Source organism: Poromitra crassiceps, assembly GCF_964638095.1.
Source record: "Poromitra crassiceps genome assembly, chromosome: 3".
In the NCBI taxonomy this organism is placed as follows: domain Eukaryota; kingdom Metazoa; phylum Chordata; class Actinopteri; order Beryciformes; family Melamphaidae; genus Poromitra; species Poromitra crassiceps.
Window position 1 is genome coordinate 26,300,992 of NC_139625.1, and position 26,277 is coordinate 26,327,268.

Here is a 26,277-nt window from a genome sequence, read left to right on the forward strand (position 1 = left end):
AATTGCTGATTCAATATAGATAGACTGTGGCTTTTGAATCACAGCTGAAGAGGGTTGGTGTGTGAAGAGGGTATGCCATGTTACAGGCACATGTGTATTGCATGACATGTGGTGTGGCAGGTGCGAGGTCAAGCGAGAGGGCTAATGGCCGTACATCCAGGGGCCTCTCGACCCCCCCACCCCCACCGCAACCCTCCCCCAACCCCCCCCCTCCCCCATCCCCCCAACTCATCTAACTGCTCTCAGCAGGCCGGAGGAGAGAGCCCAGCTCCGCACACTCAACTCAACCTGGATGGGAACACTTTATGATAATCACCATCATTTTCCCTCAGAAGATAATACACAGGGGCCTTTGCCAGACTTGGATTGCACAGCGACTAGAGCATATGGTGCAAATTTAGTGTGGAGAGAGTGGTGAGAGTGGTCGCATGCCCCTCTGTAGCTGCTGCACAGACTACCAAAGGCATCCCTCTCTCTCTCTCTCACTCCCTCTCTCTTTCTCTCTCTCACTCGCTCTCTCTCTCTCTCTCACTCGCTCCCTCTCTCTCACTCGCTCTCTCTCTCTCTCTCCGTCTTTGTCTCTCTCCACTTACTAATCACCTGTAAGGCTTCCTCCAACTCCTGCCATACTTAATTTCTTCAACCAGAATATGACCAAAGCTCACAAAATGAGTGTGGCTTTATGTCTGTTCATTCCTGAGAATCTACTTTTGGGAAAACATGAGATGTAGATTATGACGCAACCCTACAACCTGTCTCCCTTCTGTCCTGCATAAGATCCCATATCTTCATTCATTGTTTCTTGCAAAGGTATGTGCATGTAAACCCCTTGATGTCCTCGGACAGATGCGGCTATAACAGAGGCTGGCCCGCTGTCTATTTTTAACAATGGACGCCATAGAAAATAAGAGAATGACATACCCAATAACTCTCCTTCTCGAACGTTCCCTTCACTCTCAGCTGGCAGAAAATAACCTTTCCTCACATGCTCAGATGCCCCCTGTACACTATGACCCAAATCAATCATCTTGCATACATTTGCAGGAAACTTCCGTGAATTTATGGGAACTCATGCTGGGACGAGTGGATTGTCAGGTAGTAAATTTCATTCCAATTGCCTTCACTCAAATTTCTCCCTTTGCCCTCCTATTCTAATTGGTTGCTCTGTCTAATTTTGCTCATTCCCTCAGAATCCATGCATGCTTTACTGGACTACCTTGCATGCACAAAATCAAGAAGATACAATACTCGTGTCACACAACTTGATTTAGTTAATAATGGGTTTTCCATTGTATCAATAAAAAATAAAAAAATAAAAAAAAATACATGGCTCAGATTTCTCAGGATTGCCATATTGAATGCTGCTGAGATAATGCAACAAACCGAATGTTTCAATATGTGCCTACTATCAAATACTAATACAATGTACTCATTATGCTGTGATAAATGTGAATCTGACTCTGGTGAGAAGTGGGTGGAATGGATAATCTATGGGGTGTTGTTGTTTTGTGTCTTCTTTTAAGAACATTCATTCATTCATTCATTCCAAAATGAGACAGCAAAACAACAACAACAACAACAAAACATAAGCAAAATGATTTAGGTTATAGCCTAGTTTTGCTTATTTTAGTCACCAGCTTTGTTATTGTCTTCATTTTGAGGATGGAATCAGCTTTTTCTTGGGTGTGATTACTTTGGAGTAACACATTATTCCTGCTTCTAAAATAGATATACAGCATTTTGGTGCAAATGGACAGGAGGGATTGTGGCTGCTCTCTAGTCCTTGCTGTGTACATGTTCTGCTTTTTCTTCAAAGGGTCAGTAACCGATAAACCACCTGGGCCTCCGAACTCTGGTCGAAAAGGTGGGTTGAGCTCTGCTGTATGTTGTATGTGCATGCATGCGTCTGTGTGTGTCTATGTTTGTGTGTTTCTGTCTGTGTGTGTGTGTGTGTGTGTGTGTGTGTGTGTGTGTGTGTGTGTGTGTGTGTGTGTGTGTGTGTGTGTGTTTCTCTCCGTATGAGAAAGAGAGACCACATGTGTGGCGATGTTCAAAATTCCTTTTGACCTGTTTTCGTTACATCAGATCTGTGCAAAGTCCATATTTGTGCAGAGTGGAAAGGTACACAACTGACTTTTTTGCTTGATGTAATGGTCAAAGGAATTTTGTAAAGAGAATTTGGCTGGAAACTGAGAAACTTGACTCAAAATGATTTGCTGGATTCATAGCTGTTGTTTTTAACATAGTGCACACTGCTGAATTATCTAAATTAGTGTATAGGCCGGATATATACATGCTTTTGGCAATGCGTTTGCATGCGTATTCTTCGTCCCGTAGGAGCATTGGTGAGGCACGCCTTATCCAAATTAACGCTACGTGTACGCTCCAAGATGTTAATTGTCACTCTGGATGTACAAGTACACTTGTGTGAAGTTCTTAGGCTGCAAGGCTCCACAGGACATACAATATAAGCAGAAATGCAAGTATATCACCGGCCTTAGAGTTCAGATTCAGGGCCTTTGACCAACCCACAGGTTATTTAGTAAAGAAAATAAATCTTGAAAACATTTATGTATTGTCAACTACTATTTTGCCACATTAGCATACTGCTGGGTTCTTCAAATGAATATGTAACACTTCAGATTCAGGGCCTATGACCAGTCCTCTGGTAAACGATGCTGCTATCAACTATCATGACCTTCATTCTCTGCTTATTGCACTAATGTATGCCTAAGGATGGAGACACACTACATGAGTTTGACCAGATTTAGCTGCAATGAGGCCATTCTACCCAGAATGCGAGGAATATCCTCCTGTACATGACAGTTTTCCCTCAAGTTTCCATTAGGTATTTAAATCCTGAACTATTAGTGGGAGGGTAACATTGATGCTACAGGTTAGCTCAAAAACTCTTGCAGTGTGCATCCTCCTCAAACTCTTCCTCACCTGTGTCTGCTCACATCATCAAACAGAGACAAACTCTTCCTCTCCTGTCTGCTCGCATCATCAAACAGAGACAAATGGCTGGTCTGGTGGACTGGAGGACCACACTGCCGGGTCCTCCCCTGCCCCTGACCCGCCCTGAAACCCCAGCCCAGAAATATATACTTTCTTTACACTGAGGCAAGACCGGGAGCCTCTCAGGGTTTAACTATTGTCAAGCACTTTTGTCGTTTCCTAGCCCCTAGGGTGGTGTATACTGGAGGAGAGTTACTGTGGTGGAGGGCTTGGGGGAGGAGGGGAGGTGACAGTCGAGGGGAGGAGTGGGGGGGGGGGGGGGGGGGTTTGATGGTGCAGATGGCTGCACGGACTCGTTGTTTCTCACAATTTGTAGATCACTGGCCAGACTCGGGTTATACAGAATTTGGCAAATAATTCTCAGTGTTTGTTTTAACATGTTCAAGATGGGTGCGGTCTTCATCAAGGCATTTGAGATAGTGTAAAATAAGCTGTGAAACACAGAAATGTATAGCAAACTGACTTGCAAATCATCTAAAAGTCCTGACACTTCACCCATCTGGTAGTCCAAGTAAGGATAGACCTTTCTTTTTGGAGTCGACACAATACTCTGACTCTGGCTCCTTGTAACGGAATTGATGGAACCGATTCCAAATGAAAATCAACACAACACAATCTAAGTTGTATGAGAAAACTAATTTATCACATTACCACAAAATTGTACAAAACTTGGTACAGATGTTCCATAAAGTCTGGTTAGCTCAACGAGTTTTGTAGCAAGTGTCCAATTGATGAATGCATTAATTGCAAATTTGTTTAAATTAAACAGGTTCTTCGATTCCAGAGTTTGGAGTTGAGGTTATAAAATCGATTCTCATAATCAACATGTTGGAATCCAGATTCGACTCTTATGGAGTCTACTCTCCATCCCTAACTCCAAACAGGTTACAAACAAACACTGATCATTCTTTCCAACTACAGTTTGACCCAGATCTGTGCAGAGAACAGCATGGTAACCATTGTATTTTATTCACAGTTTGAGCAAACGGGTCATTGTGACCCTAACCTATCCAAATCACTGACACGCCATCTGATTGAAGGACTTGCTCTAGAATAGTGTTAGTAAAACCATTCCAATCACCAACGTCCTCGGTGGTTTGCATTTGGTTGAACGATTTCCAAAGGAATGTCCCAGAGGCTACAAGACTGCACATGGGTAAGTATTTTAGGGAGCTGAATTCACAACACAGTATAATAATAAATAATAATAATACATAGGTTTTATATAGCGCTTTTCAGGGGTATAAGACTGGGAAACAACTTGTCCATTACATCTTGTCCATTACTTACATTACATTACATTGATTCTTTCAGCTTCTCTCAATATTTTAGATTTTTGAGGGCAATCCAATTACCTCTACTGTGCCAGGCAGTTCTATCCATTCCAAGAAAGTAATTGAATCCATTTAAAATGCTAATTTCCCCCAGATCTCCACTCAAGTATTTTCATTCCTAGGGTATTTCCACCTAAAAGCAAATGTCCAACTAAATTAAGAATATGTGTCTTATGTGACTGATAAAATGACAGTAATAAGACAAGTAAGACAAATAAGATATTATGACTGTCATCATATCAGTCAATATTGTGAGCATGAACAGTGGTTTCCCAATGCTAGAGATGTTATTGGTTCTTGCATTGGAAGAAACACATTTTTGGTCACAAATCTCAACTTAACTGTCCAAGATGATAAGGAAATCTTTGTGAATTCTGTTTTTAGGTGGATTTCCCTGTTATCGCTCAGTATTATAGCTGTGGCCTCTATCCGATATCTTATATGAGATAGTTTGTGATCACATGATTATTTGAATTTTCTATTCTTTTCCAAAACAATTGATAGCACAAAATTTGGTCCTTCATAAAACTAGGTCAACTCAAGTCTTTGGTTGTAAAAATTTAATTTTTACCGGCTAGATCCTTTATATTTTGTAGATGTATTGTATGACAAAATTCAGATGTTTCTTTTCAAAATGTCGACGTCATTTAATAAAAGATTGTTAACCCATAACCCCTACCTGCTTCACCCCAATCAAAGGGCGAATTTCACAGTAAAAAATGATGAAGTTCAGAGAGTCCCCCATATATTCAGAGGTCCATCTATCTGTTTTTTATGCTAGTTGTGGGTGGGCCTTTTTCTAGCTGCTTTTGATCCCTATAAGCTTTGTCTTCCATAGAAAACTATGAGAGAGCTGGTATTGTGGAGAGATCCTACACCTGCACTACACTCATGCGGGCAGGTGTAAAGGGATCTTTGGTGTGTGTGTGTGTGTGTGTGTGTGTGTGTGTGTGTGTGTGTGTGTGTGTGTGTGAATCTGTGCGTGCGCGTGTGTGCATGTACGTGTGTGTGTGTGTGTGTGTGAGAGAGAGATGAATACTGTACGTAGTGCAATCATGTGAGTATGGGAATGCATGTCAGTGAGAGGAGTTGATTTACCGTTGTGTGCAAGCGAGATGCAGAGCCATTATGTGGGTGGTCTTCCTCCATCATTCTATCAATCTATCTATCTATCTATCTATCTATCTATCTATCTATCTATCTATCTTTCTTCTTGGCCGGGCCATGTGCAAATCCCAACCATTCAACAGTTCTGGAGAGTAGATTGTATTAACCTCAATAATGGTAGTCTCTTTCCGTTTCTTTCTCACTCTCAACCCAGACGATGGCTCCAAGCCCACGCCTACCATGGAGACCCATGTCCTGCCTGAGGGTGATGGTAAGTTTCGCTCCACTGTATGCTACTAGAAATACATCTTGATTATAGTAATTAAAATGGTCTTGAAAAGATGTGGGTCATCTGAACGCTTGTTCTGATGTCGTTGCAGAGATCACCGCTCCCACACTGTGGATCAAGCAGCTGGTTTACAAGGAGAATAAGCAGAATGGCTCAAACTCCAGGAGGCAAGGTGAGAATAAGACATCCGACCTCCCCCTATTATTTAGGAACAATTATAACTTTTCGCTTAAATGGTAAATGGCCTGCATTTATATAGCGCTTTTATCCAAAGCGCTTTACAATCAGTAGGTACATTCACCCATTCACACACCGATGGCGGCAGGCTACCGGCACACCATCAGGAGCAATTTGGAGTTCAGTATCTTGCCCAAGGACACTTCAACATGCAGACTGGAGGAGGCGGAAATCGAACCACCGACCTCTTTTATCCAAAGCGATTAGTGGACAACCCGCTCTACCTCCTGAGCTACAGCCGCCCCCGCTTACATTTTCAGATCACGTGAAAGATGAAGTTGCCAGTGCATGCATAGGCTACTGCCTGGAATATATTCTTCAAAATGGTACCCATGTAAGATCTGTACATAAGAATAAAAAAACAGGAGGAAACAATAGAGGGGTTTCAGCTGATTGCATTTCTAAACTTACAACTTGGCCGCCTCATAAGAACTGAATAGACATGGTTGGTTAATTTCTGTGCTGCTTCTGACGGGGTTTTGAAGCGTTTTCTGAAAATCCACTTCAAAAGCTATAAAAGTGGTCCTCATTTGTGAAGATTATCTTGCTGAACACAAACTTCGCTATTTCATACACTTTTGTTAACCACATACCTTATTTCATGCATTTAACGGAAATCCCCATACTAAAATCCCATTGCCTTTTACATGTACGAACCAAGTGCTACTTCCGGACTCATTCCTACGGTACTCTATTGGCTCATTTCCACCACATACAGCACAGTAGCCTGGTAAACCAGCCCGTCACGTGACCTCACATTTCATTTGGCTCTCCGTGACGTCACGGAGAGCCAAAGGAAATGTGAGGTCACGTGACGGGACGGGCTGGTTTACCAGGCTAACAGCACAGTACAGCTCTATTCGATCTGGTCTTACTCGGCTCTACTTGATATAGACTCTGTTTCCATAGCAAATTTACTCGCCTCCGCCCACACCTGGTCGTCATAGCGACCGCATATCTGCCCTCCGCCCATAGCCGAAGTAGTCTATAACTATAACGTTAAAATTAAATCCATACACGGAACTGATTATGAAATACTGGTGCCTCTAAATGACCTACAGTGTACATGGGCAAATGTGACAATCGGCTAGGAGAATGGATATCACTTTGTTGTTACTCAAACTCACATGCATGCATTGCGCGGGGGACGGGAGAGGCGCTACGGGGAGAACCCCAGCTGCAACTCACCAGGCAAGACCGCGGCTTCGCTAAACCCCCGCCTGCGGCCTAGCAGACTTTTTCTCTCTCCAAACAATGAAATGAAATGAAAACCACCGTCATGTTAAAGCTGAGCAAGGAGATCGATTTTATTTCACCAGAGCCGAAGGCAGCAACACAAAAGAAATAACTTCTGGAAATAACAGAAGAGAAGGTAAGCCCCACTAAACTGGTATCCAGCATTGACAGTAGATGCCTACAGTAAACACGATTCTGCCTGACCAATCAGTCATCTGCAGTGTTTTCACGTCACCGTATGGTACCGGGTCCACAGCCCTAGAACCTCAACAGAGCAGGGACCAAAAGCAGCACGACTCAACCCCGACTCAACCCGGGCTGTCCACGTTTTTGATCGGTGGAATGAGACAAAAAAGCGAGACGAGCTGTGCGGGGCCGCGTTGATACCAGCGGTGGAAATGGGCCATATGTCAACTTGTTAGCTAGCAGGCAGCCATCACTGTCCTGTTGTTAACACATTTGATTTGCACACTAGATAACAAATCCAGTAGAAGCTTATAGCGTTGTGTTGCTAACAAAACCAAAACTGGCTGTTTGCATCGAGTCAATTCTCCACTGGTCCTCCAAGATGTGCCGTGGCTTCTGGGAAATTTGTGACACAACTACAAATCCAAAAAGAAAGATTGCTCACTGATGTCAGCATACTCAAGTGATAAAGCAGGATGTCCTGTGCTTAATGGGAGTCATCAGCAGGACTGGAAAGGACATTTAACCAATCAGATTACTTGTCTGAAACTACCTGTGGTGTAATGAGTGATTACAAATGATTGGGTGGGCTGGATGGAGACAACCATGATTCAGAAAAAGCTTTAAGATAAGACAGATGCACATGTCCACCGCTTAAGCTGCCATTTGGACCCATGTTGTACAGTAGTTGACACACACAGGTATACAGATATAAACACCTCTTTATTATAGGTTACATATCACTACTTCATTATTTTGGAAATACAATTATTGACTACAAGACTATTACCCACATAATTGTATCACAACAGAAGTAGCTAGTACACTAAATAAAGAGAGCATCAACTTGGCTCCAGTATAATTGGTTTCAAAGCCATTTTCGTTTCCAGCAGTTTAAGATGAAATGTAAAACATGTCCTGCACTGCTGGGATTAGGTTTCTCAGTTTCTTTCCTTTGGTGTAATTTGTTTAGCTTTCTCTGTCTCCTTTTCAATTACGCCTGGCCATGTTCACTACCCTCAAGGCAACTGGGCAGCTTTCACGCTTCTGCATGAAGTCAGGGAGTGAGATCAGTGGGGGCTGTGTGTGTGGGTGTGTGTGTGTGTGTGTGTGTGTGTGTCTGTGTGTGTGTGTGTGTCTGTGTGTGTGTGTGTGTGTGTGTGTGTTTGGGTTGGACCTATATATCGGTTTGATGATATACTGTATGTAGCCGATATCGGCCTGTCATGTCTATTGATGATATGATGGAGGTTCCTCCTTGACCTAAAACAGTCTGTAGAACCAAAGCAATGGAATTGTCTTTTCTTTGCACATTTTATTGATCAATTTAATCGTTTGTTTTTTGACTACCAGTAATTTGTCGTGTCCCATGATGGTTAAATGCTGTTTGAATCCTTGCCATTTTTGGCACGGAAATTATAACATTTAAAGATATTGAGATTGCCACAGAATGTAGGCTATTGGTGACTACAGTCTAAAAATATAGGTAGCGTATTACCATGCAAAGACCCATATCGTTCAAACCATAGTTTGTATGTGTGTGTACTGTAGGCTATATGAGCGTGTGCCTGTGTTTCTGTGTATGTTACTGTACGTGCATGTGTGCATGTGCTTGTGTGTTTGTGTGTGTGTGTGTGTGTGTGTGTGTGTGTGTGTGTGTGTGTGTGTGTGTGTGTATTTGTAAGCAGTGAATGCCCAGCTTTATGTAGGCTTAAACCCAATGTACACCAGATGCGGTACGACTCTGTGTGGATCCGGTAAAATTGTCGGAACAGACTCTCGCCCATGTTAATAGATGGGCAATACATGTGGTATGGAGAAATTACGCACCTGTTCTATTGTGTCGGATCCCGCATGCGTCTGACAGATTAAATGGGTGTGGGTTTGTTCAGGCAGCTGCACGGAGCCGTAACGCAGCCGGTGGACATTAGGCTACGCATCATCTTGCAGTGGCTTCAAAACGAGACTTGTAAAAATTGTAAATACAGCAATGAAAGTGATTGGGAAGAGAGACTTTGCACCTCTCCAAACAATCTTCGAGAAAAAGGTCATCAGCCTAGCACTCAAAATCCTGAATGACCCATCTCACCTTTTATTCTGTGATTATGACCTGCTGCCCTCGGGCAGACGATACAGAGCGTATAGATGTAAGAGTAACCGCTTCAAGCTCTCTTTCCTACCCACTTCTGTGTTACTGTTGAACAAACAGGCGGCACTGCCCCTTCCCCAAAGAGGGTGTTCCCCACAAGAAGAGCGGGTAAGGACCCAGTCGTAGGAGGCTGTTTCACTGCTGCTGTAACCTCTTTTAAAAACCAGGTCACATGCAGGTCGATTTCTTCTCACTTTTTTTTATATTTTATTATTTTATTTTACTTTATTTATTTTACTATTTTTACTATTTTTATTTTATTTTATTCTCTTAGCTTTTTTTTATTCTTACTCCTTATTCAGAACTCTCTACAAATAGAGGCTAATCTTGCCTGTCTTAGTATTAGTAGAGCTGAATTCTTTTTAAAACAAAGCAGAACTCTCTACTAATCTGGATTGCCTGTCCTAGTATTAGTAGAGCTGAATTATTTTTTAAACAAAGCAGAACTCTCTATTGTACTGTCTTATACTGAGTTCTGGTTTTATTTAGTTGAGTGCTCCATTGCTCTTGAGGTGAGGTTTGTACCTCCAAAAATTTTATTTATTTTATCTTCAATTCTTTTACTTTATCATATGGGAAATTGCAATGAGGGTTGTGCAATAAACCCACAATGACTGTGCAATATGCTTAGAAGTCATTAGGATGAAGTGTTGAACCAAATTGAACTAACCAGTGTTTGCTGTCTTTTTTATATTACACCGCTGGCACAATTTCCCAGTGGAAAGCGCATGTTGGCAAGGGACCACACTGTATGCTCGATGTGTTTTTTCCTGTCTGTTGTATGTACAGTGTCAAAACCTCTATACTTGCGATATGTGGCTGTTGTACGGCACTATTTGCCCAAGACAAATTTCCCCTCGGGGACAATAAAGTTCATCTCTCATCTCTCTCATCTAGATCCGTTTTATATTCCTTGTAGTGATTGTCATTCTAATGGCACGGACACACTACACTACACACTACACACTACACAACACACATACTGTAGCCTACTACCCGACGGTCAAAGTAGTCAGATCTAGGGCTGCCCCCTATTAGTCGATTAATCTATTAGTCGATGAGAAGAGTCTTATGGCTCATTTATACTCCATTTTCATACGTAAATAGATGCGTCCGTTTCAAACATTATTATCGTCACTGCCCACATACTTCCATGCGTCTTTCACGTTGGTATCATGTTAAGCAATACATTCACCAGTGGGCAGTAGAGAGTCAAATGCATGAGTGTGTAATATGTGGTTTTGCTGCATTTCATGCGTATTCGTAAGCTTTCAGATGACGGACAGAAAACGCATGAAATGAACGCAGAGTACAGACAGAAGGCTCTGTCTGTCTCCGTCTCCGTCTTTAACGTAGAGTATAATTGGACCTTAAGTCGACCAAGTTTTCATTAGTCGGTTAGTCGCAGGAAGAAGAAAAAAAACACTCAAACTCCAGTGATGCCAGCTTTGGGTACCTGGCTGGAGTTAGATTTTGCCATCAAACTCCAAAGCAAGGAATCTCTGTCTCTATGTGTGTGTGTGTGTGTGTGTGTGTGTGTGCGTCTGTGTGTGTGTGTCCTTGTCCACGTGTGTGTGAGCATATCTGTTCGTCCAATCTACTTCACACTTGAACTCAGCATAACACACGTTACTGTACATGCTGTGTTCCCACGCAAAGCAGCGTACTGTAACAACAGTTTGATTGTAGCATGAGGTTTTTCCAGCATTTTGAATGATGGAGATCCGGGAGGGAAGCTGTGGTGAGGACATGGCTGACGACTGTATTTTAGCGGACAGATATTCAGTGTGACAGACAGTGCTTTGAAACATCTGTGTGTGGAAACATCAGCTTCCTGTTTCTAATTAGCAGCCGATGTTGTCAAAGGACAAGCGACACGGCTGATGGAGGGGGAGATGTCATCACTTGGGAGGCATGGGCGACGTGTGTATGTGTGCATGTGACTATGATTGTGCATTAAAACGTTTCTATGCATTGGAGTGTATGTGTGTAACCTGCGTTGTGTAGTCCCCCGCAGCTGGGAATCAAACTCAGAGCCTCCGGCATGGGAGGCAAGGAGGCTAAAAGCGTCTGTCGCTAGAGCATCTCTTGAGGTCTATGGGGGTGAGGTCTGTTACTCACTGCACAGCACCCCCACCCCCCCAAAAAACAAAAAAACAAAAAACAACAACTAAAAACATCACTCCCATCCGGGTCACGGCACCAATGTAACCTGCGTTGTTTGTTTCCCCACAACTGGGATCAACTCAGAACCTGCAGCATGGGAGGCGGACGCTCTAGCAAGGAGGCTAAAACCCACGGGCTCTAGCATCTGTGGCTACAGCGTCTCTCCACTGTGTGTCTATAGTGAGCGTTGGGGTCCTGTAAGAAGTCTGGCAGTGGGCTTTGTCCTTGGTAGCTGCCAGAATGTTTGGCCCAACAGCGAGGCCAGAGAGTCGCTCAAACTGCAACTGAAAGGAGTTGGTACAGCATGAGGTCATCATACAGAGTCCAATAGATCTTTCTTTCTTTCTTTCTTTCTTTCTTTCTTTCTTTCTTTCTTTCTTTCTTTCTCCTCCCTCCCTTCCTTCCTGCTAGTGTCCTCAAAGCAGAGGCGAGGACATTAGAGGACATGTGGTACAGCAAGACATTAATCAGTGTCTCTTTGTTTGTTTGTTTGTTTCTTTCCTTCCTTCTAGCCGTCCTTCATACTGGTTTGGAAAAGCTTGTCTGGGAAGCTAAGCAGGTTTGGCTGTGGTTAGTCCTTGGATGGAAGACCACCTAGTCCTAGAGGCTTGAACCCCTTTATGGCCGCTTGTGGCTATATTTCTTTCTGTCTTTCTCTTAATCTCTCTCTCTCTCTCTCTCTCTCTCTCTGCATGCTTGAAAACCTGAGTTCTCACAAAGCAGCCCTCCTTTTTGCATATAAAGTGTGCTATTCATTTATTGGCTCTGTGTCTCTGGATATCCCATAATTATGATTTAGAGAGATGTGGAGATTGTGTTAGTGAAGCGTGTTTGCTTAGGCAAAGTATTGTAAAGTCCGTTTTTCAAGGCGAGGCAGTGATGCCAGACGCTGACATGCTGTTGTTCAAATGCTGCAGTCAGGGAGAAGAAAGCTCTGTCATGAAGTCCATTTATAAATGTGTGTGTGGAGAACCAGGACCTCACAAACTGTTGTTTCTCCCTTGCGACACAGCAAACAAAAGACAACAACGCTTTGAGGGGACATACAGTAAGGTGATCATGTCATCTGGGAACATGATGTTGTATAAAATACAATCTTAAAAGCGACCCCCCCCCCCCCCCATTTCATGCCATTTGCGTGTGTAGTGTGGGACAGCGTATATTTGTGTTTAACTTTTAATTAAAACGGCATGTGTTGTGTTGAAAAGCAACACAATCGAAAACACAATTGTGCCTACGGATGGGTTAAAAATGACTAAGAGTAAGTCACTATCATTTCACTCTCTCTTTCACTCTCTCACACACACATTCACGGGGCGCGCACGCGCACACACACACACACACACACACACACACACACACACACAGACTTACATTTCCGCTACTTTAACTGCACAGAATGCATGCTACAGACAATATTGCAGTGATTACCCCACAGCTGAAAGCCATTGGAGTGAAGCGAAGAGGAGAAAGGGGTGTGCATGATGTGTGTGTGGTGGGGGGAAGAGAAGGATAGATAGAGAGAGGGTATCCGCCATCCGGGTAGTACAGCGGTATTCCCTGCCTACCAACACGAGGGTTCGCAGGTTTGAGACCCCGTGTTACCTCCTGCTTGGCCAGGCTTGGCCGTGTCTGCGGATGGGAAGCCAGATTAAGGGTATGTGTCCTGGTCGCTGCACTAGTGCCTCCTCTGGTCGGTCGGGGGGCGCCTGTTCACGGTGGAGTTGAACTGGGGGAACTAGCGTGATCCTCCCATGCGCTACGTCGTGCCGGGGGAAACTCCTTGCCGTCAGGTGAAAAAGAAGCGGCTGGCAATTGCACATGTATCGGAGGAAGCATGTGCTCGTCTACAACTCTCCCCAGACCGGCAGAGGGGGTGGTGGAGCAAGACCAGGGCAACCCTAACAGGCAATTCACTAACAAAGACCACACCAAGTACGAAGGAAAGGTTGTTTATTGTAAGTGAAATTGTGAACGGGGTCGTGGCGTGGCGTCTGGGAACCCGAGGGTAAGACTCTGAGTGGGGGTAGCGTCTCGGGTGAAGCACGGCTTCACCGGATGAAGTCCCGGCTTCATCGTGCCCCCCAGGTTCCTGTGCAGGAGGAGAGAAGAAAGATGATCCAGATGACAGCACCAGCCCTAACATGCATGTCTTTCGTGGTGGGAGGAAACTGGAGTACCAGGAGAAAACCCATGCGTGCACGGGAAGAAAGGGACCCAGGAGCTTGCGTGAGGCGACAGTGCTAACCACTGGGCCACCGTGCCGCCCGCTAACGAATTGGGGTTGGGAGGGAGGGTCGTGGTGACTGGCAAACAGGAGAGGAGTAGGAGTAGGCATGCTTATGTAGGCTAAGCAATGGTTATTGAGTTAATTTGTGATTGAGCGCAGGTGTTGAGTCGGAGAGGCACAGGTGATTGCAATTGAGGGAGAATGGTTGGAGTGGTCTAGTTCCTGAACTTCAGTTATCACAATAACAACATTTGGCCAAGTTTTGGGGAGAAAACGCTGGGGAAATCTGAAAAAACACGATTAAAAAAATTATTTAAAAGCAGTTTTGCTTGGCTTGGAGAGCCCCCTTCAAGCGTGTTCTCATCAAAGAACGACGATCAACTTTTGTCCGTTAACTGTCTGTCCTCCTCAACCCTCCTGTACCCTCTGTGTATGTGGGTCTTTTCAGGACAATATGCTTTCTGAGGTTTTGAATTTCTCATCATTCACTCAAGAGAATTCAAGAGAAACAAAACTAAACAAACAAACAAATAACAAATAGAGCAGAAATGAAGATATCCAAGGCAGGCAGAGAAGAGTCATAGATTGAATTTCACGTGCACAAAATCTGAGAGGATTGCACCGCCAGCGTCCAGCCTTTTTCCATTTCTATGTATAAAAACAATTTTCTTTTGGGAATCCCAGCGCCTGGCGCCAGCATAACCTCTGTATAATAAACAGTGCTAAATAATTTAGATGTGAAGGAACCTTGGCGGGAGAGAACACTTGAGCATGAGCCTTCGCAGGGAAAAAGGTCTTCGGTGCACAGACACGTTTCAGCCCTGCGATGGCAACCGTGCTCAGGAAACACACGCGCACACACACACACAAACACCAAATGCACACACGTGCCAGGTCCTACTTACAAAGCCCCAGGCCTGCCGCTGAACCTGCCACCACTGTCAGCTCCATCATTAACATGCGGAGAGTGGAGGTATAAAGAAAATGCTTGTATTTTGTTTCACGACTGTATATCATGTTTTGTGAAGTGAATTCAGTCAATCACTCCCTGTTCTTCTGGGCATTTACCCTGAATTGATAATGCCCAGCTCTCTTAAACACACACACACATTTTAATTATTTATTTATGTCCATATGGATACAAAGTACAACGAACATAAACACTAATAATGCAAACAGATGTTGGGAGTCAGTCAGTTACATGAGTGCCTAATTGGTGACCACATTAATGCATACACAAAGGATAACCACAAAGGATGATGACAATGGCAGGTCGACAGATACAGTTATACTGTAAGACAAGATAACGGTCAGTTTCCACTTCATGCCATGGGTACAAAAGGCAGCGCCTCCTCCATATTGAGCGGCTACCAATAATTTTATTTTTGTCCATTTTCGTCCAGTGCTATCTGCTTTTTGCTCTTGCGGGCCGCCGGTTTGCGCTTTTGCGCTTTTACGCTCCGGCCACGATAGCAGCCACTTTTGCACCGGCTTTTCTGCCTCAACGCAGCTGTGTGTGTGCCGTATGCTAAACCAGGCATGGCTGCGCTAAATCCTCACGTTTGCTATCCGTGCAACTCTTTGCGCTAAGACATCTGAAAAGCAGGTTTTAGCGCAAAAATACCCCGCTGCGCTTGAGCGCACCATTATTCTCCGGAATACGTCATTACGCACGGATGTCCCATTAAAATACAAATGCCAGGACATAAAATTCTGCTGCTAAAATTGTGGAACAGCAGATTATTCGGTGAGGCAATCAACTATTACTCACTGAAAAACCTTTATCACAGGGACCATGTTGGAAATAAGTGTTTACACTTTTACATGGTACCCCTTGGATCTTTTATTGTCTCTTTTCCACAAATAAAGTCAATCAATCAATCAAAAGAGCCACAAACATGCTGATATTGTTTCTCTACCCCTCTCTATCCCTCTCTCTCCGAAACCTCACGCACACACGCGCACACACGCACGCACACCATACTGCATCGCCCAGATTAATTAATCACCAATACTAGTTCAATGACCAATACTATAATTAATAGCCTACTATAATATTATTATACAATTATTTCCCCCCTTTGAGTAGCCTACATTCATCTGTCAGCTCTCATCTCACTCTCTCTCCAAACCCCCCCTCTCGGCTATGTCACTCACTCGCACTCGCTCTCAGTGATAAATAAATTCTACTGAAACAAATTATCCAACCAGACCTGTCGGGTTTTCTGTGGAAAAATAAACAGTAACAAATACAAAGAGGGGTTACTGGGAAATGAATTGAGAAAACTTGGACATTGTAGCCTACAGTACTTGCAATATAATTGTCAATGAAATGTCCTTGTTTCCCCGTTGCAAACACATTTCTATTTTCCAGTCAACCAAAGAACCCGAATTGCATCAATTAATAAAAGCTGCAAATTGCAGATGTTTTTAACAAGTATATGATGCGATGGTTGTGAGATGTCCAAATTTACGCATGGAGAGAATTACAGCATGCAGCGCGCAAACTGTATTAAATGGAATGCAAGACGGCAATCTGATTGGTTTAATTGATGTAACACCCAGGCATTGCCAGGCCACACCTGTGAATAATGCAGGTGGTTAAGACCACCCAAATCCCATTGCGCCACACGGAGAATAGCAGATGACTTGGCATGCCGCCGATTTTGCGCTGCGCCAGGCGTTAAACACACGCAAGCGCTAAATTACTGCTTTTGCCAAGATAGGGCCCTCTTTGACCAGAATGTAGCAGACTCTATCTTTGAACATTGCAAATTAGGCGTGGGCTATAGTATAAATGCTATGATACAGGACATCAGATGTTTTGGTAAACGTTACATGTATGTGTATCTGTCCCTATTCAAATAAATAAAAATGAATGAATTAAATGAATGTAGCAGACTCTGGGCCCTATCTTGGTACAGGCGATATTCCCTATTTGCGCTTGCGCACCTGTTTGGCTTAACGATAGCAGACCGCCTTGCGCACTTGTCCAGGTGTTATGCCGAGTTTTGCACCCCCGCCCGGCAGCAGCTAAACGCATCCCCACCTCATGGGAGCATATTGTAATGATTTATACAGAAACAGTCATATAAGTGTTTAAAAATGATATAATTGTTTGGGTAGACATGACCTCCCTGTTTTTAATTTAAAACAGCCCCAAAATATGGTGGGGATGCAATTACTTGCGGGGGAGCATAACTCATCACAGCGGGCCCAAGCGCAGATTAGAGGCGTGCCAAATCATTTATGCATGGCGCAAACGGGATTTGGGCGGAGTGTGAGAGGAGAGAGGGAGTGAGAGAGAGAGGGGGAGAGAGAGTGAGAGAGAGAGAGAGAGGGAGAGAGAGAGATAGAGGGAGAGAGGGAGAAGTCTGCATGCAGACACAACTGAGAGTTGCTTTGAAAAGGAGCTCGCACCGCATCGTCAATACACGTTCGCTAATAAAACTGTTTGTTTTGCCAGCTGGGAGGCTCAAACTGTCTAGGCAACATGGAAATAACTCTATATATATTTAGCTGATTGATGGATAGTTTCCCATTCAGTCCCTCTGTTTTGGCCACTTCTTCCTTTCACTTTTGGGACATGGAAGAATTGTCTCCAACACAGCGCTGTTGATGAGACGAGAGAGGGGGAATCCTCGCGCTGTGTCACCACGGAGGTGCTGAATAAGGCCTGGTTTTGAAAAGCATTAACCACAAAATTAATTCCCGTTGGGAAGATCGCTTTAGGCTGGTATTTAAGGCCGAAACGCCCATTCTGGCCTATTCTGGCACTGCGCCACATCTCTTCAGCGTAAAGCGCATTTCGGGACGTAAAAACATATCCTCCTGAGTCAGCGGTAGGCAGGCGTAAAGCGTGTTTTTTTTTGCGTTTAAGGCCAGTTTAGCGCCTAAGGCCAGGGGGAGAATAGAGCCCTCTGTCTTTGACGACTGCTGAAACGTTCTCTCCATGTTACAAAGTGATTAGCTGTATCTCCAGTTTGTTTCACGATGGAGGATAACGGTGGGAGAGCATCATTTCCGGTAACATGACAAAGGGGCGTAGGCTGTTCTCTCGCCACCGTTCTAGCAACTGTCTTGAATTTAGAAGTCCCCAGACAATTGGTAGGCGGAGATCTCCAATGGTCTGGCATTGTGCGACTCGCACCATATTGGGCTGATTATCCATTCACTACGGTTACTGGAGCTGTGTGAGCTGGAGCTGCCCGGGCCAGTGTGCCACAGATCAGCCCCATGTCATCACCTTGTGAGGCCATGAGGCAAGGGCCTGAACCATTAGTATAGGACTGTTGTTGGAACTTAAAGCGATAGTTCATCCCAAAATAAAAAAAATACATATTTTTCCGTTACGGCCGATATCTCCAAAACTTTGCAACTCACACCAAAACGATCTACATTCTAGATCGTTTTGGTGTGAATGAATGAATGAATGAATGAATGAATGAATGAATGAATGAATGAATATTTTATTTTCGTGTCAGGACAATTACATGACCCATCCCACATGGGATTATCAGACACATCAACATTCAATATTTAACAAAACATAACATTCTGGTATGTTACCCAACCAGAAGCTTTCAGTGCAGCCCAAATTAGAGAATATATATACATGCAGACATAATATGCCTATACATATAGTATAATAGTACTATAAAAAGTATAATAGTGTGAGTTGCCGAGTTTTGGAGCTATCGGCTAGAGATGTCTGCCTTCTCTCCAATACAATGGAATTGGATAGCACTTGGCTTGTGGTGATCAAAGCACAGACAAAAATGCATTTGAAAAACACAACAGCAATGTATCTTTCGATAAATCATGACCTGATTACTCAAGATAATCCACAGACCTTGTTGTGAGCAGTTTGATGTAGAACTATTTTCTTTTGACGACACCAACTAGCTGCTAGCTAACTACATCCATTGGCTGCGAGCTGCTAGCTAGCAGCAGCTAGCTCGGTCGAAAGAAAATACAGTAGTTCCTGCATGAAACTGCTCAAGTTCGGTCAAAAGAAAATAGTTCCTACATGAAACTGCTCACAACAAGGTCTGTGGATTATCTTGAGTAACCGGGTCATGATTTCTAGGAAGAGACAGTGCTGTTGAGTTTCTCAAATGTATTTTTTTGGCCTGCGTCAGCACGGCCCTTTAGGAGGCATTGTCGGGTCCGATTCTGTCACGGATTTACAAGCCGAATTACTAGGAACCAATCTGCGCTGAGTGTAGGAACCAATCCGAGGAGTTGTTTATGCACGGTGATGGTGACTCTGCTGCACGCCAATCTGAGGAGTTGTTTGGAGTTGTTTTTCTCAACTTACTGCATTAACGCCACAGCTTTCTTATACACTTTCTCCGGGGATTTGGGTTTGTGCACGGTGATGGCTGCATGCCAAACTTATAGCAAGTTGTCTTTACACGCCTGCACGCCACGGTGACGCCACGGTCACGGTAAGTGTACTATTATATACTTAAACAAAGATTATATACTTTCTGTCTCCTGTTTGGTTTGTCTCCTGTTTGGTTGTGTGAAGTCTGAACTGTGGAGGTAACGTTAAGGCTGTTTATATACAGTCAATGGCGTCAGAAGAGAAAAAAATACAGAGAGATCATATTTTTGGTCCAGATCGCCCAGCCCTACTCAAGGTCTGTGTGTGTGTGTCATGTGTGTGTGTGTGTGTGTTTGTGTGTGTGTGTGTGTGCGCGACACTGTCCACTCTTTCACTCCTTCGAAGATGCCAGCCTGCTACGTTAAGTATGTGTGTGTCTGCAGTGTGTGTGTGTGTGTGTGTGTGTGTGTGTGTCTGCGTGCGTGTCTGTGTGTGTGCATACAGTCAATGGCGTCAGAAGAGAGAGAAAAAAAACATTGTATTTTTGGTCCTGGCGTCAGAAGAGAGAGAAAAAAAACATAAGATTTCTGATCCATATCGCCCAAATCAAGACAACCGTTACACAATTACACACAAGAGTAGGATTACAAAATATGCCTGCCTGGTAAACAAATGTGCATGGCTGGTAAACAAATGTGCATGGCTGGTACAATTTCAAATCCGCCAGCCACTTTGGCTGACAACAGGCTCATCAACGCTTTCCCGCGCCGGCCATATGCTAGGTTTTTCGACCTAGCCTTGTTGGTGCTTTGAGCACCACAAGCTGAGTGCCATCCAGTTCCATTGTATTCAAGAGACAGCAGACATCTCTATGGCCGATATGTCCAAAACTCAGCAACTCACAGTCACACCAAAATGATGTAGATGGATATATAGCACTACAGGTAAGAGTAAAAATATGTATTTTGGAGTGAACTGTCCCTTTAATACTTCATAAGCACACTTGATTGTAAAATGAAGAATGGATCAGTGGTGGTAAAAAAAGCATACTTCATCGCCACGGCAACAGGCTCAGCACACGGCTCTGTTGTACTTGGCTTAAGAGTGAGCGATGGACTAAATGGATGTGAATGTAAATACAGTGTGGTGGAACAAGGTGTTGCATGAGCATCTCTCAAGTGCCAAGCGCCTGTTGTTGAACAGATGAGAGACTGTGCTGGATAAAGACCTGGCATCTGCAAATATGACCTGAGGAAGGAATGCAAAAGGTCTTTAAGCGTTAGAAGTTAGATGTTGCCGCATACCGATTTGTTCATACCTGCTGTGGCTTGGTCTGGTTTGTTTATTTACACTCCACATCAGTGGGGGAAAATGCTGGTTATAGAGGTAACTTGACCTAGGGAGGCTGGAGATAACAGTGACAAAAACTCAAAGAAAACCGTAACAAAGGTGCAGATGTCCTCAAACAGCCTGAAAATCATTCATTTTGAAAGTGTTGACCACGACATGAGACATAAACAAAGGCAATGAACTGAACTGGAAAGGGGAATAGATATGTTTTTCCACCAGGCAACACAACATATCTCATGATATATTCATAGTATTGCCATGATGTCACATGCAATATGGCGCTTTACCATACTGTGTACTACAGCCATACTATGGCTGTGGCTGTCATACATTCACCTATTTTCTTACAAAGATGGTTGTGTGGTGATGTAACAGAATACTATGAATATAGACCTGTATTAAGTCTAAATGCCTAAATATCAGCTATTGCATGTCGTTTCTTAAGACAGATGTGTTGGCTCCCACAATTTGCAAATGCTCCCGCATACCCATCTGTACTTTGGAGGTCTCAAAATTGGTCAAAAAATAAGGCAGGATATCCCGTCAAAATAAGGTGAGATTTCCGTTAATTTCCCCACTTGTGGATGGTTGAATGCCATCGAAGGCGGGTACTGTATCTGCTCATTTCCCCACTTATGATTGATCGGAAACCATCAAAGTTCCTTCTGGTCTGAAGGGTGTTTTTCTTTTCTTTGGAAGATGACAACTTCCTCTGGCCAACTTGTAATGGGCGGAAGTACAGACTGTCTCTGGAGCATTCAAAGACTGTGGAAGAGATAGACTGGCTTGAGAGACTATTGCATGCGATCATCCTGAATTGGCTTTATACAGTATTAGTGACTATTCTGATGCTGCACAGTTTACTGTTGGATGCATTCCCCCATCTTCCACCCTGTCTCCCACAACATCATCACCAAGCAGTGTTGTGTGTCCTGCTTCCCAGTGGTATGTCTGTGTATTGAGTGTGTTTCTCACGGTTTTAGAGAAGGTTCCCTCTTGTGACCAGGAGAGGCAGAGCGCTCTGGACGAGGCGCGGCAGAACCCTCGGGAGGCCATCTTCATCCCAGACTGCGGGCCGGGGGGCCTTTACCAGCCCGTCCAGTGCCACCAGTCCACAGGCTACTGCTGGTGTGTTCTGGTCGACACGGGACGGCCCATTCCTGGAACCTCCACCAGGTAATATAACACACTAAATGAACACGAGCCACCACCAGTCACATTTGTTATTCCTCTTGTCTGGGAACTGTGACTTTGACCTTTGCAGTATTTGCTGGTTTGTTTGCTTGTAGTGTTGGTGATCTGGGAACTTGAGTTTACTTTATGTAAGTCTAAAGCGGCATCAGCTGAATGCCATATATTATGATGATGATGATGATGATGATGATGATGATGATGATGATGATTATTATATTATTTATTGGAAATATATATGTAATTGTTTGACATTTATTCAGGTGATGGTTGGCATTACACAAGTCAGGTGGTATTTGTTCGTGTATCAGAAAATACATTTGTGATCACCCTTGTTTATTTACAAGGCATATACTGTATGTTAATCTTGTTTTGAGGATTTCTTCATAAATAAGACATCTTTGATTCCAGAGATAACACACGTAGGAGCACAAGCCATCTTGCTTATCATGTTACTTTTAATAAGTAGTAACATTGTTACGTAACGAGTTACTTTAAGGTCATGTCATGTAGTATAGTGACTTTGATGACAGCAATGCTTTCCCCAAAGCTGGTACATTTTGTCTGCGGTATTTCAGTCCGTCAATTCTATATTTAAAAACTACGTCAGCTGCTAAGACCTTTAATTTGACTTGGCAAAGAAATTAGTTTCAAGCCCTGATGGGAATATCGGCTCGGTGGCCATAAACACTGGGCTCTTGCTATGACGTTTCTTTTCACTGCCGTTGCTACTGTTTATATTGCTTTCGGGGAAATGGCGGCGGCATAATGAGTTTTTGCGGCAGCTGTATGTCAGAGCGATGGAAATGAGGCAACATGAGAAAAGCTTGAATAAATGAAATGCCCATCCTTCACTTTTTCATGTTGCCGAGGTTGTTGATGTTGATTTTCATGCTTTGTTTTTAGAGCATGAATTACAACTTGAAACACAACACGAGACAAAGACAAAGAGATTGGATGTCTGAGGGATTGTAAACATGCACGGGTCAGATGAACTGTTTTTGTTCCCCGTGACGCATCATCATTCTTACTCCAGGAGGATTTACAAGATGTGCCATATAGGAGCTTTTCCCAGCACAGACATCTTGAAGATAGAACAGGATAACTAAGGTCCCGTGTCTTAGATCACCGGTTCTCAAACGGTAAATATCGGTCAAATCGATAAATCCCCTTAGAATAAAGCGATGCTTACCTGTGACCCCCATCGCAGGTTGCATACAGTTCAACCAAAGAATGATTTTCTCTTTTCAGGTTTTTTCATTTCATTATCAGAAGAGGCCTAGAGGCTGGAAAAAGATTCTGCATTCTACAAGAAAAAAGAGAGAAATGTGAAATTACACATGATAATACATCTATGTAACCTGCATTGTGTAGTTCCCCCCACAGCCTCCCCCTCACTCCCATCCGAGTCACAGCCCCAATGTAACCTGTTGTGTAATCCTCCTGCAGTTGGGGATCAAACCGGGAACCTTCGGCATGGGAGGCAGACACTATCAAGTAGGCTAAAACCCATATGGGCTCTAGCATCTGTCACTAGAGCATCTTTTAAGGCTTCGGGGAGTGAGATTTACTCACTGCTCAGCACGACGGCTGGCTACCGTTACATAAACAATAGATAATCAGTATTATGTGTAATCAGTATTATCTGTAATAAATTATTTTTTTTCCATATCCCAAAAAGTGTGGACCAAAGCAGCTCAAAAGACAATAGTATACAAAGTAAAAAAATGGGGAGCTACTTGGAGTTTTTTAGGCAATATTTAATGCGAAGTAATATTTCTGTGTACAAGCAGTTACAAAACAGAATATATCTTCAATGTACTACGGGCAAACAATGATCATAACCAATCAACCACGCAGGTCTTCCTCAGGCAGTGTTAGCTGCAGCTAACACTGCCTGACACTGACACTGACACTGCCCTCCAAAATGATCTTGCGACCCACTGGAGGGTCCCAACCCCCAGTTTGCGAACCACCCTCTCAGCTGAATAGTTTAAACCTTAAAGAGTTTAATTCTAAAGTGAGATACCAGCCTTTTGAAAGAAGTGACACCAACTCTTTGAAAATGATTGAACCCTAAAAGAAATCACATTACTTTATAAAGGATGACACTGTAGGTAACTTAAGTCCTTGGTTGATCAAATCATAACACTACAGACCAGATCCTCCATATTTCAGAAAAAATGAATGATGAACTTGAGGGAATTTGTTTTTCCAAAGGGGATATATTGCAATTTGGAATAGGCCACACATGTCACTCATCCCCGTTGCTTTCCTCTGGACAACGATGTGCCGAGTCATGCATCAGACATCCCAACTTGGAACAGTGGCACTGCAGACTGCGGAAAAAACAAATGACAACTTTTACTTGTTTAAAAAAGGAAAAGAAAGGCAAATGGGACACACATGTTCCTTTTTCCATTCTATTCAAGAAGCACCGATACAATGGCCAGGAGAAAACTAGTCATGTCACGCATAATGCTGAACAGTTTTTTAATGGATTTGAAACAAAGCTTCAGTCAAGTCAAGTCACATTAATTCATTTAATTTATTTAAAGAAATTGAATCATGTTTACAGAGTATAAAAAGAACATACATTGCATAGAAATAAAAGCCAAAAAACAATACATCACAATTAAGAGACCAGATTTTGGCGTCCGGGTAGGGTAGCGGTAGGTTCCTTGCCTACCTAACACGAGGTTCGCAGGTTTGCGTCCTCGTGTTACCTCCGGCTTGGTCGGGCGTCCAGGCATGATTGGCTAGTGTCTGCGGGTGGGAAGCCGGATTGAGGGTATTTGTCCTGGTCGCTGCACTAGCGCCTCCTCTGGTCTGTCGGGGCGACTGTTCGGGAGGGAAGGGAACTGGTGGGAATAGCGTGATCTTGTGTGGTACATCCTGCCGGTGAAGCTGCCAGAAAGAAGCGGCTGGCAACTGCGCATGTGTCAGAGGAAGCATGGTGCTAGTCTATGGCTCTCCCCAGATCAGCAGAGGGTGGAGCAGCGACCCGGGCAGCAGTGGGAAATTGGCCAAGCACAATTGGGGCGAAAAATGGGCGGGAAATCTGGGGGCGAAAAAAATTACCACATTTAGCATGTGTGTGTGTATGTGCGTGCCATACCTGCCCACAATAGGCTTTGCATTTTCTGGAGTAGCCTATCAGCAAATTAACCCAAATGCTCCCTCGCCAAAGTTTTGCCTAAAATTTGAGCGTTATTTAGCCCCCTTCCCCCACAATCTAGCATGACATGGATGCCTTAGGTCATCTAGTTTAATCTGATCTAGAAACCTCTCTATACTTACCTATACTGTAGGTTACTCAGAAATACCCGTTCGATTTGTATCACTATGAAATCAGGAGATGAATGGGAGAAATGACCAATCAGGAGCACAGCAGGAGAAAGGGTTAAAAATAGGTAGTGTTGGAAGAAATTGGGTGTGCGAGTGAATGCGATGAAGAGAAAGACTTGAGCACAGTTTAGTATAGATACTGTGTGGATCATTACTTTTATAACTTCCCCTCACATTAACTGAGCTGCATTCCTGCTGGGACGCTCCTGGCAGGACCTTCGATTGTTTTGAGGCCTGGAAGGACAACAGGAAAATCTTTTTGTGGTGTTTCTCGTGCTTTGACTTTTCGGTTCCAGAGTCCAGACAATGTTTGATTTCACTTTCTGCAGCTAATCAAATCTATCAGCTCCTTTGAAGTCTAAATTTTTCACACATTTTATTCTTTTATTCTTTATTCTTTCCATCATTCCATGCCATTCATTCTGTGGTCTCCTCTCTGTGTAACAGGTACCAGACACCGGACTGTGACGGTGCCGCGCGCTCTCGTGTTTCAGACACCGAGGATCCCTTCCAAGGCCGAGACCTGACAGGTTAGACGGCAACGACTTTTCCACTTCCTTTCAATTCAACCTCAGCTTTATTATTATGATACAAAAGCTTTTTCTTGGGGTCACAGTGCAGTCCAAACAAGAGTATAGTAAAAAACAAAACAGTAACAAACACCAAATGTACTATAAAGTGACAGAACAGATCAGCATAATCTAGAGACTATGTCAGATAAATTGTCACTGACAGAAAAGTATGCTTCATTGACTTCCACATATTTTCTTGATTGCTGTCTTTAATGTGGAACAGTTTGATCATGAATTTTGCATTCCTCACGCCTCAGTTCACAGGTTTCTGCACACTGCCAATACTTGGCCTTGTAATATAAATCTGTAACGACTTAAGCCTATCAAGCCTATCATTTTGAAGAAAGATGTCAACGCCATCGGTATTATTAGGCCACTAAATATGAAGCTCGGCGTTACCAGTACCATACTTGTCTTCGGCTTTACTATCAGTTATGTTTGTACATCTTCTTTCTTTCTATCTATCTATCTATCTATCTATCTATCTATCTATCTATCTATCTATATATATATATATATATATATATATATATAT

General features: G+C 43.4%; 1 protein-coding gene across 1 annotated transcript in view; it reads left to right on the forward strand.

The window, feature by feature from the left end:
- smoc1 (SPARC related modular calcium binding 1) overlaps window positions 1-26,277 on the forward strand; it is a gene marked incomplete at its 5' end in the record, with an annotated part of 99,574 nt that overhangs the window by 44,430 nt on the left and 28,867 nt on the right. The window contains 5 exons of the mRNA XM_083633704.1: window positions 1,817-1,864; window positions 5,674-5,730; window positions 5,840-5,920; window positions 21,615-21,807; window positions 25,618-25,700. Of these exons, the coding sequence (XP_083489830.1) occupies window positions 1,817-1,864; window positions 5,674-5,730; window positions 5,840-5,920; window positions 21,615-21,807; window positions 25,618-25,700 (462 nt within the window). The remainder of the gene's footprint in view (window positions 1-1,816; window positions 1,865-5,673; window positions 5,731-5,839; window positions 5,921-21,614; window positions 21,808-25,617; window positions 25,701-26,277) is intronic.